Source organism: Mesoplodon densirostris, chromosome 11 (genome assembly GCF_025265405.1).
Source record: "Mesoplodon densirostris isolate mMesDen1 chromosome 11, mMesDen1 primary haplotype, whole genome shotgun sequence".
NCBI classification, from domain to species: domain Eukaryota; kingdom Metazoa; phylum Chordata; class Mammalia; order Artiodactyla; family Ziphiidae; genus Mesoplodon; species Mesoplodon densirostris.
The window spans coordinates 37,013,391-37,032,281 of NC_082671.1; the positions used below are offsets into that span (position 1 = coordinate 37,013,391).

The 18,891-nt window shown below is 39.6% G+C and overlaps 1 protein-coding gene across 1 annotated transcript in view; it reads right to left on the minus strand.

Moving 5' to 3' along the window:
* Positions 1-484: 484 nt before the first annotated feature.
* The window catches only part of HMGA2 (high mobility group AT-hook 2), a 140,069-nt gene continuing 121,662 nt past the window's right edge, over positions 485-18,891 (minus strand). The window contains exons 4-5 of the mRNA XM_060112431.1: positions 12,764-12,796; positions 485-638 (exon numbers count right to left, since the gene is read on the minus strand). Of these exons, the coding sequence (XP_059968414.1) occupies positions 591-638; positions 12,764-12,796 (81 nt within the window). The 3' untranslated portion in view covers positions 485-590. The remainder of the gene's footprint in view (positions 639-12,763; positions 12,797-18,891) is intronic.

Here is an 18,891-nt window from a genome sequence, read left to right on the forward strand (position 1 = left end):
AATTAAAAAAAAAATCATCAAGTAAGTGTCTACAAGGTTATATGAAAAAGAGAGAAGTAGTATCTAGTCCTATCTTTGGTGTTCTAAACAGAAGCTTCACTACTGCGAGTGGGTTGGGTGGTGTCTGAGGCAGCCAGTGTTTCCCACCGTGCCTCTCCTAGCGGAATGCCCAGCGTCACACGGGTGACATGTTTCTGGTTTGGATGCAGTGCAGTGATTGACTAAACCCGATTCAGAGGTTCTTCTCACCCACCCACTCCTGCTTATCAGATCCACAAACTATTAGTAGGTTAAGGAAAAAGAGAACAGTAATTAAAAGTTGCATTGTTAAACTGTGTCCCCTGTGTTTACAGCAGTTTTTCACTAAACCTGGGACCGTGAAGGGATTACAAAGAAGGTGATTAATATAGTCCTTTTTAAGGTTACGTGACTTCTCCCCCCACCCCCGCCCCTCCCCCGCCCCGCCCCGCCCCCTAACCCCAGATGAAAGTGGAAAGACCATGGCGACAGAGAGTAAGTGGTCACTGCAGTGTCTTCTCCCTTCAAAAGATCCAACTGCTGCTGAGGTAGAAATTGAATGCTGGCGCCCCCTAATCCTCTTCCGCAGACTCTTGTGAGGATGTCTCTTCAGTCTCCTCCTGGAACACACAAAGGGCACAACCATTACACTGTGTGGGCTGTTCAGACAAACAGTTCAGAGGTGACCTGTTTCCACAGCACATTATGCTGGCTTCAAAAGAGGATGCGGATGATTGGCAAGCCCCCTCGTTCCCAGGGCTTCTTAAACCGTAATTGAGGAATCAAGGTGTTGTTTTTTCCCAGAGCAGTCATTAGCCACTGTTGACTTAAGGCTTGACATCATGGCGGCTGCTCAGCAAATTCAATTGTGTGCCATCCAGAGAATGTCAGGCCCGTGTGAGCTTACTCACCAATCAGAGAGAAAAAGAAATGGATAAATTTTTCCCGACAGCATGCCAGTCATCAGTTTTATAAACCAGCAAATCAAGTGAAGGGGATCTGTTCTTAAGGGACAAAGAAAACACGTCCTGCAGATATTGGTAATCATAGCTGATGCTCTTAGGGACTGGCTGTTATTATCCCATTTTACAGGTGAGAAAATCAAGGCCCAGTAAGTCGTATACCCGAAGTCACAGAGCAAGTCGAGCCAGGCTTTGGGCAGAGTCAGACGGGTGTTGGCAGCTGTGTGTAACCAGGATGCCACTGCCACGTACCAGAGGCAGCGTGAGGGCAGAATCGAGCCTGAGAAAGGGCTCCAAGAGCTGACGACTCACTTCCTTTCCAAATGGATTTCCTCCTTCTTGTATTTATTAAAGCGCATTTTAAGACAATGACCAGAGTTTGGCATTAACTGCTCAATCTCAATACTAAATCCACACTGACCAAACATTTAATGGTGGTTTGGCCAAGCAGAGAAAATCTAATATATATGTTTTTGCAGGGCCTCCTCTTCCTATAAATCTAATTTCTCCTTCTCTTTTCCTTTTTCTGATTCCGTATGGCTCTGGAATTTGTTGGAATTTCTGCAAGCCGGCTTGAGCTGCAAAGTTCTCTTTCCTTCTGCTTATTTAACAAACGTGCAGTACCTTTCAGGACATGGGTGGTAAAGCGGAGACAATAAACATTTCTGATAAAAGCGTCTTTAGTGAGAGGATGATTTTTATCAAATGCTGTACATTGTCTCATAAGACGGCATGTGAAAAAGATCTGGGAGAAGAGGTAAACATTCACTCCTGCAGCAAACTTTAAGAATGGCCAGCTTAAAACAGCTTATAACAGTCTTCATACTTTAATAGATTTGATTTTCCACATGGCTTCATTTTGTCTGGGTGGCTAACTGACACAATTTATACCTCTCTTCCTTTCCCAGGTCACTACAGTACACCATTCAGTAAAGCATGCCTTAAAGCTTGTCTGCATTATATGACCAAACTTCCATTCATTAGTGTTTGAAACACTTCAGCTGTGAAGGAACTCCTAAATGCTACCATGTGTGACGCTTTTGCGTAAAAGCAGCAAACGGGAGGGAAAAAAACCCACATGAACGGGCACTCACATGCTCACATGAATGCGCGCACACGGACACACACACACACACACACTCTCTCTCTCTCTCTCTCTCTTTCTTTCTTTCTCTCTCTCTCTATATATATCCTGGGCTTTAACCATAGGCCACTGCTTACTGCAAACCCTTTGCAAAAGGTTTCAAACGTTCTCTTCCCCCAAGACTGAAGGAGCTGTAAATCCTGGGAATAAACACACACACAAATGAATGGATTACAGCTTAAAAAATATAACCACGGCAGCATCAAGTCATGAGGTTTCACACCGGTTTTGTTTAGTCTGCTTTGGGTCGTGTGGGAAACGTGGAACGTTTGAAGCTACCCCGCATCTGCTCCCAACCCCCAAACGGCAGCCTTCACATATTTAAGCAGCACGTTTATACCTCTTGACAGGCAACAGGCCATGACCCTGAGATTCTCTATGGAGTCCCGGCCACAAAGGAGGATGTAGCAGGATCAAAGCCACGGACGGACGTGAGAGAGACAAGCCAAGGTTCAGCTGCCCTCTGACCTTGTTTTTTCACTTAATATTTAAATTCCAGAAAGTCATTAAGCTGTTCGGCAGATACACTCTTCACCGTCCCCAAATGACTCACTTCTCATTAAGACAGGAGGTGTAGACTTAGGTAACTACCCTGAAACAGACCACAGATTACACGCCGGCAGATATATGTGATCCTTTCTTCTCCTGGTTAACAAATTAATAGAACGCAGTCAAGCTGGAAACCTCCCTGGATGGAGCTGTAATTATTCCATTTCTAACTGCTCGATTTTCCTAGACTATCTGGAAACCAAAGTACTTCCAAATCCGGAAGGAAATCGAATTTTCAGGCCACGAACTTACAAAGACCTTGTAGTAGATGGAATGTGATCAGCTTTTCAAAACCTTCCCAGAAACTTTGCTTGATTTGAGCTCTTGAAGCTCCTGATATGTAAGTGGTTTATTCAAATCCCTTAGACACAGCTCAGCTGAAAATGATGGTCCCTCATCCTCATATTGTTTCCTTTACTTAACGGTTCTTAACACAACATGGAGGGTTGTTTTATTTCCACCGACACTGAAATGCTTCTACTAGTAGCTGTCAGTTAGTACTGGGTACATAACTAGGATGTCAAGGGTGGGAGCCTCACTCCGTCAAACTTTTGGAGGTCATGCAGCTCTCACACGCTCAGAACGATGTTTGGCTCTTTCTCAATGTTTGGCTCTTGGGGAGCTCTCTCTTCCTGGCATAGCCCTGACTGGCCATCCTCCAGAGGACGGCATGGCTGCCAAGTGGATGAGGTTGGCGGGGCACGTGGCACCTCTCACCTCTGCAAGACCCAGTTCTCACCTTCCCAGTGACTTGGCCTTTTGCTACATGTATGGTTGCTGTGACCAAAGTGTGCGTGTAATTAAGAGAAGAAAAACCCTCTTCGTTTTTTTGTTTTGGTTCCACAATTCATTTACTGAATTGGGGCAGGTGACTTGACAGCAGATTGCGAGATAAGGCGGCGAGAGAAGAGTTCTTGCTTTCCCTCCCAGGAGCCATGTGGGTCATGGATGCATGAAGATGGAGTCGGGAAATCCATGTTCAGCTGCCCTGTCACGGCTGACCAGACTTCACACAGGGCCCTTCTGCGGTGCAAAGAGTGGACAGGACCCGGTGACGAAGGAAATAAGCAGCAGGTTCTGAGGTCCCCCAGGGATCTTACTTTCACAGCAGAGTAGTTGGTAGGGACCCTTGAGATTCAATCCTTCTCAGTTAACTTAGAAGACACTGCCATTACTGCAGGCGATAGCCTGCAACTTGAGATATTTATTTAAATTGCTTCATGTTCGCAACATACGCCCAAAGGATCTTTGAGCTTGGGTAGCCCCCCAAGAGCAGCTCTGAGGCACTAAGGGGGTGGAGAGACCGTAGCCAAGCATTCTCCACATCTCATTAGGCGCTGGCTGGTGAGATGGGAAGGCCAAGCAGCCACAGGCTTACCGTTGGAATGGGGCTTCACGAATGTAGGATAAAAGGACTTTTCAAAGTGAAAGTGCACAGTGACATTTTTATGAGTACCAGCCACTAAGGCCTCTAAATACAGAACAGCCCCCAGCCATCCACTCAGTTACCTTACAAAGACCACTGAGGCTGTACCACACTGGGGTGAAATGCGGATTTTTTGGCAGAAAACTGAAGAGAAGGAAAAGAAAATGGGCAGAGTTGGAGAACTATATTTTTATTACGACTACTGGAAAAATTGCACTCATTTTGCCTTAGTCTTTCTTTTGTTCCCCCAAAAAAGGAATTTAATAAGTCTAACTCTTTCATTGCTTTCATTACGCTTGTGGAAGAAAACCCCCACTGAAACCTAGATATATAGTTTGCACCTATCTCCATCCTTTTAATGTGGTTCAGCACAATGCATGTGGTGTACACCCTTGGGTACACTTCTGCTAACTTATTCAAAAGGAGGAAGAAGACATCCCAATATCCACCCTGATCCCCTAACGTTGGATGGAATTTTTCAATGTCTTAGGCATTTAACCATAGATGTTACCACATAGGCACGGGTGAGGGTGTGCGCTAGAGGAAGGTTCAGGGTTTAATGTGACAGCTGAAGCTCTGGGTTTAATTTTCAGATGCAGACTAAACAGCAGATCTGCAGTGGAAAGGAGGCCAGCGAATTTTAAATGGAACCGAGAAGTGGAAATACTCTCCCCGCAAACCTTAGGAGTGCTGTCACCATGATGCCCCTCTTTGTGTGTATAAGGAGTGCAAAGTCATAGACATCCACGCCAGCTTTAATAAATCCTTATTTTTTCCCCTTGGTTGCAAAGAATTCTGTAACTCTCTTATCATAAAATGCTGCAGGCTACAAATACATCTGTAATTTAAGCTGTCGTGCCAGTAAACCTACCAATACCTGGTAATTTAGAAAGTGTAGTTATGGTTTAATGACATTCTTTTTGTCATCTTAGTATGTCCAGTTCCTTAAGCACTTGGAATGCCACGCTCACGAGTGTTTCATGTTCGTCGTGACTATCTCAAGCCAATCCCGCCGGAACAGAAATAATGGGCTCTCCTCAGCAGCAGTGACCAGAAACAAGTTTTCAAGTTCCATCTGCAGCTAAGTGACCCTCAAGACCACAAAGCGGACTCTTTCTATGTCTGGGTCAGATATTTTAATTTTAAATTGGATTGGGGCTGTTTAATTGAATGGAAAGTGATTATTTCCTCCAACTAGGAAAACTTTATATCGCATTAAAAAAAAACATATCCACTGCAACCTACATAAACCCTATGATCAGGCAAGTGCAAGGGATTCTGGTAGAAACGGTAGGGGGTAAATATGTTTTTCAAAAGGAGACTTTAGAAGTTGGGATATTTACGGTATTTGTACCTGATTTTTTTTTTTTTAATTTTAGTTTTATGTATTGGGTTGGCCAAAAAGTTCACCCAGGTTTTTCATAAGATGTTATGGGAAAAACCCGAACAAACTTTTTGGCCAACCCAATATATACAAATATACAAGCATCTACCTTGCATGTGCTACCATCAATGTAATAAAGCCAGTATAAGGTCTTATCGGGGGATATTTGAAGTAAAGAAGGTTGATCCTAGATGTCACTGACCACAGGCACCAACCCTGGCATTTGTGTATAACTTGTGCCTTATTCTCACTGTGTCAGACAGGTAATGAGAATACTCATCTCGCTGCCCAGCAGGGTGTGAGAAAAAATGTGACAACCAAATGGGAAAACTTTGAAAAAAAGAGTAAAAATCCCGTAAGACTACAGTGTGGAGCTATGATGATTAATTATAGCTACTCATTCTGTGTTTCTTTCTTTACCTGTGATTCAACGATAGATTGTTGAGAAAGAAAGGAAAAAAAAACCCTATTATTAAACAATGCCTCCTAAATAAAACAAAATAAGACATCTTAGATTTGTAAAATACACTCCTGTTTGTCTTATTCATGCCTCTGGTCAGAGTTCCATCACTGAAAATATTGTAAACAGAGGTAATATTTATCCCTGGGATACTACGAATTTCTTTCCTGGGATGAAAGGCTATTTAAAACTATCTTCAGGAGGGAGTCACATTTTTCAGATAGGGAATTCATTTTATGTATAAACTAACTGCAAGTTTCAGGATCCTGGAAGTCACGATTTCTGAGGATCACAAGCTTGATCAATTTTCCATGCCAGATCTAATTCGTACTGAGGAGTCTCATGTTTAAAAAATAGCTAAGGACGCAGCAAAAAGATTTTCGCATGAAGGAAGCACTCAGAAGAAGGAAATTTATTTCAACATTTCCAAAATTGTTGAGGAATGTTCTTCCTTTTATGCAGAGTAGTTTTAAATAAAAGTGGATAGACTAAAGGCTGCTTAGTGGTTATATTCTAGATATGTTTATTAATGGCACAGATTAGGAGAACCTTTACTCTTTGTTTTCCATGTGTAAAAAATTTTTCATAAGTTGTATTTGTTGCCAGGGAACAGGACATTTCTGGATTTTAATCATTATTGCACCAAACATTTTTCATTATCCTGAGATAGGACTTTTGAATAAGATTATGAAAATATCAGTAATAATACTAAGCTAACAAATAATTCTTCAATAAGACATTTCAGTGTCCAGCAAACATGCTCTGAAGGTACAGAAAGTTTCTTGGATAAAGCAACATATTTCTATTCAAACATTAAGGAATTTCTTAGAAAGGCCATGTTTTAAATCCAGTTACTATTTATTCATATTAATTTTGGTCAGCAAGTTTGGATAATAAGAAGAAAGCTTACATATTGAATAAATAATTGTTTTTTATCCAGTTCACATCAAAATGCACAGGAAAAGCATTCTGCAATATGCATAGAAAAGCAGGCAGACATGGCCATTTTGTTTTTAGTCTAATCCACAGGCTTTACCACACAGTTAAAAACAATCACACTTTAAAAAAAAAAAAAAAACTCCTATAGGAAATCTGTCAAGTCCAGAAATACTATATTTTGCCTTTTGGAGTTTTGTATCTTGCCCCAAATTGAGTGATGTTCTTTCACTTCCGTTAGAAGTTTATGTCATCTCTGTAAGACATTCCCTGCCAAGAAACAGCTGACTTCATCTTGCCAATATTCCTTTATTACAACTAAGCTAATGACTTCATATGTTTACGGTTAATAATCATTTTGATATGCTTCCTCTGCCCTACGCCTGTGCTGCTATATCCTTGAGCTACTTTATTATAGGGGTTAAATGTTGCTTTCTACTTGGCTTTCCCCTTCCCTTGACCTTTGCAATGTCAGAGGTCAGAGGTTAAATCAAAAAGTATTTCCTATACAACAAAACAGTCCCACTCAGGGCAGGCTTTGATATAATTCTTCATGTTTTGCCAGTTGGTACCAAACATTTACTGGCCCACAAAATGTTTTACCAGATTGAAAGGGCGTAAGTTGGAAAATAACTAAATCAGTACTCTTTATGACTTAAGCGGTATAAATCACTATTCTCCCTGAGTGAGTAGAGAGTGCCTCTTTTCTTCAAGTCTGATTTATGATGAACTATTGACTGTACTGGCCAAGATACCATGTACAGGATGAGTGTGAGAGTGAGAACTCTCCCTTCTTCCTCCTTCCTCCCTTGTATGTCTAGACTGAAAGCCCCCAGGAAAAATGCTGTCTTTGAGAACAAGATGTTGACTGCAATTCATCAACCTGCTTGTCCCAAAAATGAAATCTCTCATTTTGCTCTAAACAATGTTTAGGTTGTCTGAAATATAAACATCCTTAAAACTGCCCTTGAAGTCTCTGTAAAAACATTCAGCTTTTTTTTTTTAAGGGGGGAAAATCCCATGATAACCAAGGCTTACTGAGATTTCTTTGCCCCCATACACACCACCCACAGAAGATGTTACTCCCAGGTAAAAGCTCTATTTTGAAACAGAAAGCTTTGTTTCCAGTCTTTTAGAAACTGAAAACTTTCCAGTTCTCTCACTGGGAAGTTGAAAAGGAGCAGGTTTCTACCTGTCTTAATTGCCAGAGGTGTAGCTTGCCAGGGCTGTACAACAATGAGGAAATTGGGTTGAAAGGAAGGAGAACTTAGGATTTTTAAAAGCTGTTTTTACCCTTTGGGTAGGGCTCAGGTGAGAAAATATGTCTGAATTATATATAAGGACTCACTTCTAATCTCAGTTTAAAGCCTTAAGAGGGGGAAATCAAGAGACAATAAGATATCTAATAAACCAGCAAGATCTTTTCAGAAGTCTGAGATGGAGTGAGATTTTTTTCTTATCAGAATTAAAACTTGAGAAACAAAGCCCCCTCTATCAATAATAATAACCTGGGGCCTCCCTGGTGGCGCAAGTGGTTGAGAGTCCGCCTGCCGATGCAGGGGATGCGGGTTCGTGCCCCGGTCTGGGAGGATCCCATGTGCCGCGGAGCGGCTGGGCCCGTGAGCCATGGCCGCTGGGCCTGCGCGTCCGGAGCCTGTGCTCCGCAACGGGAGAGGCCACAACAGTGAGAGGCCCACATACCGCAAAAAGAAAAAAAAAAAAAAAATAATAATAATAACCTGATACACTATGGGATTTCTCTTATAAAAACAACAGCAGCGGAAACAAAACCTACCACTGTTGCCTACTCAAGTTGAGAATGTAATCCATGTGGCTGAGAAATCAACTTTCAAATTGCTAAAAAACTAGGAAATTAGCTAATTTCTTATTTTATCACTTTAAATGAAAATATAGTAGATTTCTCCAGTAAGCTTTGTTTTCACTAGTTTTGGAATTAAAAAAAACAGTTAACGTAAATATTAGAGATCTTCCTCTTTAGATTTTTAAGATTATTAAGGTTTGCAGCTGATGGTACCTGGTGGACTTCCCAGGCACAAACCCCTGCAGTAGGGTTTTCCTTAAATTTTTATTCCTAACAAGATGCATGTACTTATATACACAAATGCACATGAATAAGATTTATCATAATCCTGAATTTGTCTCCTTAGAATGAATTGTGACTTTCTGTAACCCAGTTTCAAGAAGTGGCATCCTTGAAGTTCTGAGGTTTCAGAATTTGATGGCATTAGGATACTTCAGAAGAGAGTCTTTGTACTTCCACACATATGGCATTACATACAAGCCAAGTGATTCTAACTGCTTTAGTCCTAATGATAGGATGTAGCAATCACCATAAAATTTCCCCTAAGTTAAAAAAATCCTTATTTTAAAAAGATGCAGTGAAAACACTTGAGGTCAAAAAGATAGTAGTTTTTAACTAATTAGAATTCTAACATTTTTGAGAATACAAATCTCCGGAAATAAAAAACCTAGCATACAAAAATAAGTCAGAATGTAACAATACTCCCTGGAATGTACACAAGTCTCTTCAAAATGTTCTTGGGAGATAAGATGCATTGTTATTATCCCAGTTCATAGATGGATACATAGGGAACAGAGAGATTAATTCACCCATTGATGGGGCCAGAAAGCAAAACCTAGGTCTCCTTAGACACTGCTGAGTCCTTTTCTTGGGATGTAAAATATTTAATCGTGCTAAAATTTTCACCACCTCAAAACAGGACCTGAATGTAACCCTTCAAAGTAGTGTTGATGAAGAAAGGATATGAGCCTGAGTTAATCCAGACTGCTACATGGAAAAGCCATCTGGGAGGGTATTTTGAAAGAAACAGATGGAAAAGGAAGAGATTCTTTTGAATGTGATGTAAAATTTACATTATCCTCCATGAACTTCTGTGTAGTCCCCATGTTTATATAATTCATCACTGTGTCCTTAGACAATATAGATTAGGAAGTCCAATGAGCTCATGTTCTTTTTTCTGAGTCTGAACTCTCCTTTCAAGGGCAAATCTGGAGCAGGGTCTGTAGGTCTGTAACACAGCCAGATTGATCAGCGAGGACCAACCCAATCCATCTGTGGTTTCTTTGATATGCCTGATTCTCTTAGGACAAAAATTTATGATGTCACATCATTTCTTGGTATATTACTGCCCAATTTGCAGTCAGTTTCAGCCACATTGATAATCTCCACCAATGATTTATCTGTCTCTGCCTCTTTACTTTTGAATATGCCATTCATCTCATCTGTAACATCTTCCTTTCTTTCCCTAATCTATGTCTTTATTTTCTCTTCTGTAGCTAAACAACAACAACAAAATTGAAACTCTTCTGGGGATCATCCCTTTAAGCAACACATGGCATTCCACTCATTCATCTGTATCCCATTGTGCGTCATATAGATTGATATTCTGTGCTCATTTGCTCAACAAATGTGCAAATGTCTTCTCATGTGTGTTCACTGAGTATCTTTATCCCTGGCTCTACATTAGACTCACTTGAGGAGTTCATAAAAAATACTAATGCTTGGGTTTCCAGACCAAATAATCAGAATCACTGAAGGGTGGGGCTAGTGGTGTGTAGGTAAATGTTCAACAACTTGCTCTCCAGTAAAAAAAAAAGTCGTGATTTGTAGTATTTTCCAATTTCCATGGTGTAAATACTCCTACCATAGTGGATTTCAAGTTACCTACTTGACATCAGTAAATACAGAATTTGGAAGAGATACTCACAGCTGCCTCACAAGGGCTGGTTCCAGCACATACCACTGGGTAGGGTTCAGAATGTACACACACACACACGCACACACACACGCACACACACACGCACACACGCACAGAGCTGTCAGTCAATTCAGCATCTGTGGGGGATTGGTTCCAGGACCCACCACAGATACCAAAATCATCACTGGGTAGGGTCCATACACACGCACGTGCACAGACACACACACACACACACACACACACACACACACACACAGTTGTCTGTCCTTCAGTATCCGAGGGGCATTGGTTCCAGGACCTTCCTCAGATACCAAACTCTTCAGACTCAAGTCTCACAGTTGGGCTTTACTCCATATCCGTGATTTTTCATTCACCAATTCAACCAACTATTAATCGATCGTGTAGTACTGTAGTATTTATTGAAAAAATCCACGTATAAGTTGACCATCACAGTTCAAACCCATGCTGTTCAAGGGTCAGCTGTATATGGCATATAATATACAACTGTATATATATATATATATATGTATATGTGTATATATATATATATATATATATATATATATATAATTACATTTATATTATCTGTAGGTGATTCTCATATGTAGCCAAGGGTAAGAACCTCTGAACCAGACTACACATTTCTCAGATGCATGTGATTAAGTTTTCGTTTGCCTTATCTTCCCTAAACCCCAAGAACAGAGACTGAATCAAAGTTGTTAACAGACCACGTAAGGTTATTAATCTACTGTTCACAGCCCACGATGCAACAGCGAACACTGCAGTCTCCTTTGACCACAATGCACAGATTTATAAATTCATTTGCTCTTTTTAAAAAAAATCCCTTACTGATTTCCTTACTGATGAAGGATGAGAGGCTAAATATATTTGGGATCTCCTACTTAAAAATGTCAAGTTTGGTTTATATTTTGTTTTGTTGAATATTGCATAGAAACACTTGAACACAGTGTACTTATTTTTAGTGCCCCCAACACTCTTGGCTTTTAGGAAAGGGAACAGCTATGAGGATGATTTTTTTTTCATGGAAACCCTGTTTTTATTCTATTTAAAGCACATGTGTAATTATTCAGATGCATTTCCCCTGTGTGCTTTTATATCTGTTTAGAAGCTTCATTTCTCTTTCAAGCTGTACTTGTAAAGAATAGTAGACACAGGAGATTGTCTGAATGGTCTTTCCCAGGCAAGGCAACATTGTCCCAAGAGAACAGGGTGCAAGGTACAGTTTTAGAGACCTCTAAGGAAAAGATCCCATGGATAACTTAAATTATATGAAAGATCTACAAAGAACTTGGTAACCCATGACACTGCTTAATAACTTACTTCGGCAGGTTCTGCATGATGCACCTAGAACTCCTGGGCATCTCTTTCAACCCAGAAAGGGAGAACAGCAAGATATTTTCATATTTTAATAAAGCTCACGTACTTAGCAATCATGGTTAATTTATTCTTCAAGATATACTTCCTCAATAAGCATGATTCTTATGCTTCTATGTACAGATTAGAGTTGGGACAAGGAACTCCAGGCATACGGAACAAGAGAAGTAAAGCTGGTTCCTAATTTTGATGTTGCCAAAGACGTCAGAGACTGTGATTCAGCCTAACTGAAGTGAGACTTGAGAGTTCATCAATAGCAAAATTAGTATGACCATTTCCCAATTTCCCAGTCTTCTTTGGGAGTGTTTTGGGATCACCAAATGTTATGGAATAATTCAATGAATAGATATGTTTCCTGTCATGGATCATGATATATTTTGTGGCTAAGAAGTCCTGTATCAGGTCAACGGAATATGGATAGTGAGATGGAAAGGACAAAACTTGATGTTTAAGAGTTGGCAAAACACATGATAAGATTAAGTATTTGTTTTATATGAGGCACTAAAAGGTTTTATTTTTTAAAGTATTTTTATTTATTCTGTATACTTCAGGCCTTGATCTTTTAGAATTTCTAAAAATCTCAGTCTATGTATTCTTGACTTTGTCTGAAGGATACAACCAATTTTCAAGAATACTACAATGCTGACATAAGACTAGAAAAATACTAATTAAAGGTTTAATTTGGGGTCATATTTTTTTTCACTATTTATATTAACTGGGGGAAAAAAAGCACAATGACCATCTCTTACCTGAGCAGGCTTCTTCTGAACAACTTGTTGAGGCTAAGAAAGAAAGAAAGAAAGAAAAGAACTGTTATAATTTAAAAGGAAACACACATAATGAAAATAATCAAGTATACATGTTTTAAACATAGACACTTGTCTGCAAAGACAAAAATTTCTAGGTGCAGATGGTTTATTTCAGGTTAAAGGGTGTTTATTCATTATCTTCACATGTTAAAGAAATACAATGCAGGTTATCTCCATTAACACAATTCCCAACTAAGGTCTGCAATACATACCAATTACATCAAAATAAACTTGCTCTTCTATTCACTTTGTTTTAGCCTGTATATCACAAAACTTAGGAAGTGAAAGGGCCTAATTTATTAATATTTTGTTTTTTTAAAAAAACAGCTTTACTGAGATATAATTTATATTCCATAAAATTCACCCATATGAAGTGTATACATCAAAGTATTTTAGTATATTCAGAGGATAGTACAAGCATCGCCACAATCTAATTTTAGAACAATTTCACCTCTTGTGAAAGACCCCATATCCATTATCACCCACTCCCCACTCCCTCCTGCTTCCCTAGCCAACCTCCCATCCCTAACCAATCACTAATCTACTTTCTTTCTCTATAAATGTGCCTATTCTGGACATGTCATGTAAATATAGGGTCTTTTGTATCTTTTGTAATCATACAATATATGGGCTTCTTTCACTTAGCATAATGTTTTCTAGGATCATTCTGTTATAGCATGCATCAGTAATTCATTCCTTTTTATGGCCAAATAATATTCCATTGTATGGATATGCTACATTTTGTTTACCCATCCATCAGTTCATGAACATCTGGGTTGTTTCCAACTTTTGGCTATCATGAATAATGCTGTTATGAAACTTCATGTATAAGAAAACTTCATGTATAAGTTTTAGTGTGTACATGTTTTCATTTCCCTTAGGTACATAGCTAGGAGTGGCATTTCTGGATCACAGAGGTAACTGTACATTAAACTTTTTGAGGAGCTGCCAGACAGTTTTTCAAAGCAGCTTCACCATTTTACATTCCCACCAGCAATGTATGAGGATTCCAATTTCTCCCCATATGTGCCAACACTTGTTATTGTCTGTCTTTTTAATGATAGACATCCTACTGGGTGTGAAGGTGAATGTCATTGTGGTTCCGATTTGAATATTCCTAATGGCTAGTGATGTTGAATATCTTTTCATGTACTTTCTGGCCATTGGTATATCTTCTTTAGAGAAATGTCTATTCAATTCTTTTCAAAATGTATTTGGCTTTTCATTATTGAGTTATAAGAGTTCTTTATATGTTCTGGATACAAATCCCTTATCAGAATATGATTTGCAAGTATTTTTTTCCATTCTGTGGGTTTGTTCACTTTCTTGATGTTACCATTTGCAGAATATTTTGTTACACTTGTATCTGTGGATCTTTATCATCTATATGTATTTAATTCTGGATGTAGTGCAAAACTCCCCTCTTCTGAGTAAAATACCTGAGGAAACTTTTTTCTACTCAGCCTACATTAACTGTCCAATATTTAGAGTATTAGAAAAATATTTAAGTTATTCTTTGGTGTTGTAAAAGGTGGATCTGAAGCCCAAGTTTCTTAATGGATTACTTCCAGTACTCACTCTCATGTCTGAATATAAGCCTCCTTTATTCTATCTACACATCCCTGAGATTTGCAAATACAACGGAACCACTTTGATGTGGGCAGTGACATGCTTCTGGGGTACAAATGAAAGAAATAAAATTGCTACAGAAGTCAAGGTAAATTCACTCTATTGTGACGGGGTAGAGCTTCTATTCATTTTCTCTCCTCTCAGAATTTCAGTGATGGTGTGATGTCTTATTGCCACTATAGTAAACGTGTTTTATAAAAATCATCAGAGTTTTTTATTTTTAGATGAACAAGATAAAAATAAAAGAAATGGCAAAATACTTTTGTTTACTGAAAAAAAAGTTTGAGTTTAAACCACAGTAGAGATGACATTCTAAAAGCCCAGGTTTTGAGATGATGTTTTCTCCAGGTGGAATCCAACCAAGGATGATTAGGACTTCTTGCCTCTTAGGATTCAAATGTGTGTGCTAAGAGAGTATTCATTTCAAAAGAGTCATTTGTAAGAACAGACCACTTTTCTCCCCTCTCTTTTTTCCTGCTGATTACACCTGTACACATGTTTACTCCCAAACCATTTCAAATCCTCACACATCCTCACGCATTCTTGCAGGCTGACTGGTTCCTACTGCTCAGAAGTCCCCCTCCCTTTTTGGCCTAGGAGCCCACATTCATGTGACTCCTCCACACTGTGGGTCTCAATGAAATCCTCTGAAAGGGCTGCCAGCTCACCCAATTTTCCATGAATTAGGTCCTGACACTTCAATGAGGAGAAAGACAATGTCTGAAACCCTGCCAGCCCTGGCTCCCAGCCTAGTTCGTGTCACAGAACTTCTACCAGCTGCCCTTCCACACAGCACTTCATACTTTGCAGACCACCAAACAAACAGACCCTTGAGGACTTTCAATGCTGGTTGGGGTTCTGGCTGCCAGGATGTTTTCCCAGCCTCTGGCACCCAATGGCTCCAGACTGTGCCGAGAACGTTTTCTGTTGTTGTTATTTTGTTTTGCTTTTATTCTTATGAATGGCTTTGGTAGAAAATGTAGATGGAAGCACAATACTACTGCCATTCATAAAGTGGGAAACGAAACAAACTGCTGTCTGGAAATTTTGGGGGACACCAAACAAACTGCAAATCTCTTATCTTCCTTGGGGCATCTGCTAGCTTAGATACCTAGAAACCAGTTGCCCCCCAGGGTTCTCGTCATTAGAAGCACGGTCGACCACTACGTTTTTCTAAGAAAAAATGGATAATATCAACTGTGCACATTAATCTTGAGTGTGGTTAGCAGTATATTTCCCTGCACCTTAATAAATGAGTAATATTTTACACGTGCATCTCCCATATAGAAGCTAAAATCCTTTCTATTTTCAACATCTGCCCCTTTGTGACAGGAAGGACCCAGGTCTTGTTATTTTCATTTGCTCACAGGGAAACTAAGGCAGAGGGAATTTAAATAACTTCCATGAGATCATTTTCTAAAGCTGAAACAACCGGGGTCTCCTAATTCTCTTAATCCCCCATATAATACTCTGAGGAAACCCATTCTCAACCTTTTAAAAACAGTCAAATCCGATTCATCCCAGGAGGATAAGCTATACTTCACGGCCTTGGTTTCCACCTCCAGACTCAGTCTTCTCCTTGGGATCTTTCAGGGTTCCCCTCCCCACCTCACTCCTACCACAGCCAGGAAGCCTCATGGTTTCGTCAGCAGGGCTAGCTCTGATTCTCCTAGGCTGCTGATGGAGAGTGAACCCTGGGGGGCAAGAGGCAGGCCTGCAAGGTCCAGCTGTTCCCCCTCCCCGCTTGGAGATTCTGCCTTTATTACCTGCTGTGGAGTGTCTGAGGACATCCCTTTTAAAGGCATGGGTTTCACAACGACTGTTCTACTGAACAGATAGCAAAGCCCTCCAAGCTCCTGATTTAGACACTTTTTTTAAAAAAATTTATTTTTGGCTGTGTTGGGTCTTTGTTTCTGCGTGCAGGCTTTCTCTAGTTGCGGCGAGCTGGGGCTACTCTTTGTTGCGGTGCACGGGGCTTCTCATTGCAGTGGCTTCTCTTGTTGCAGAGCACGGGCTCTAGACACGTGGGCTTCAGTAGTTGTGATGTGCGGGCTCAGTAGTTGTGGCTGTGGGCTCAGTAGCTGTGGCTCGCAGGCTCAGTAGTTGCGGTGTGCGGGCTCTAGAGCGCAGGCTCAGAAGTTGTGACGCACGGGCTTAGTTGCCCTGCGGCATGTGGGATCTTCCTGGACCAGGGATCAAACCCGTGTGCCCTGCATTGGCAGGTGGATTCTTAAGCACTGTGCCACCAGGGAAGTCCCCTGACTTAGACACTTCTGATGGTTCCATTTCTAGTTACGTCTGTGCAAACGGGGAATTTATACAGTTTAGGCGCTCTGCAGACCTGGCATTCCATCCTTTCCAAGCACTCAGATTTTGAGTTCCTTATAAGATTGTTACACTTTTCAAATAGCTTGTAATGAAAATCTCTCATTCCGTGGTTGCATTTTAACTTCTAAAATCCAATGGGTGGAAGAGAGCTTCCTCCCAGAACAAAAGAACATCAACAACAAAGGACTTTGAAGAAATGCTTTGAATTAATATAATGTTAAAATAAAACTGTGAAGAGAATTAAAAAACCCATCAACTGAATGAATCATGAAAAGATTAAGAAGGGCCCTCTCTAGCCACGGGGACTTCAATGTGCAGTTTTCTGCAGGTTAACCCTTATATTGGACTAGCTCAGACAAATTGAAAGTACAATCTTTGAACAAATAAATATTATTGTTAAAGTCTGTAAATAGCTTAGGATACAGCATGCTAAGAAAGTGCAAAGGATATGAAAAAGGAAAGAACCTCTTCTGGGATTTCTGAGATCATACAGCAAACCAGTATTTCTCCCAATGAAAGGGAAAAAGTTATTGAATTTTTAATGTCCACAGAGTATTTTGGTTTTTAAGATTTTGTAGAAAGACACTGGTGTAGGAAATTTATTTCAGTATAATTAAGGGGCTCCCCAGCCCTCCTGAGAATCCAGCCTATGGTTCCAGGGAGTCTAGGTATTTCAAAGCTGATGCCTAGACAGCTAAGCTACCCCTTCTAGTAGGTACTGAAAGAAAATCCTTCATAACAAAGAACCTGAACATTAGTAGTTCATTTTAATACTAATTTAAACATTAAATGAAAAGAGGCTTGAACTGGGCTTAACCACTCAATTTAAAAAAGAAAAAAAGAGGTACAATGTATAGTAAAGTAAGGATGATCATTATGCAAAGGGTCTTACGTTGACCTATGAAAGAAAATAGTCCTTCATTGGATCTCCGTGCAGATGGGTCTTTTGATTTTATGTAAGTAGTAGACTTTTAATCTAATTATATTTTTTGTTTTACTGCCAGCTAGCAATAGGTGGTTTTGCCCCCTTGATTTTAAAATCAAAAGACCACTATTGAGTCAAGAAGTACTTCTGTTCCCTAGCACAAACTTCATGTAGATCGTTTTTGCATTCTCATAGCAGTATAGGGCAAGACAGATCTCCTAGCTGTTTACTAAAAAAGAATTTTAAAACCCTCATTTCTTTTGTGAGACATGAAAGGCCCCTAAAATGTTAACTCTCATTTCTAAATGAAAGTTAACATTTTAGGGGCATTTCACAGCTCACAAAATAACAGCTCACAGGATAAGCTCAGTCATTTAAAATTTAAAATTAAATATGGTATCCTGCTAAAAAGATATTTGTTTTTAAACTTCCCAAAGAGTCCTTTATGGCCTAAGTCAGCTCACGGAGATAGGGGCGCTTATGTTTATGCTTGCATCCATACAAGTGCAACCAGATCCATCTTCTGCCTGAGCTGACTGATGAATTTCCCCCACCATTTGGAGAAAATTTCAATAAACAAATCAACCTATTGCTCTATTACCTCAACTGCTTTCTGAACCAAATTCATTAAAAAGTATCAAATTGAATAAGTAGACATAACTCAGATTATATAAACTGTCCAGTCTCTACATAAACACTCCAAATACAGCCATGAACCAGGAAGGCCAGCAGCAACTTCATGTCATGTACTGTACAAACTGACAGGAATTCTTTTTGACTTGTGATTTGAACGATATCCTTTTTGACCCTTTGTCCCAAGTAGTTTAAAGTCTCAAAAGATGACCTTTTTCTCTGTATATAACCATTTACCAAGATTCACTTTCATTTATGTGCTGAGAAATATGTTTTTCATTTTCAGTCTCTGAAATTTCACAGTGCAGTTCTGAATATATATATATATATATATATATATATATATATATATATATATATATATTTTTTTTTTTTTTTTGAATATGACATTAACCCAACTGGAGGGAGACTACCATCATCAAGAATGAAAATTCTTTCTTGCATTTCATGAAATGAGGTAATCAACACACTTGTTCATGGTGCTCTAGATTTAGTCTTAAAACTTCAGTATTTCAGAATGTCAAGATTTATATTTGGTCCCTTTAAAAAATGA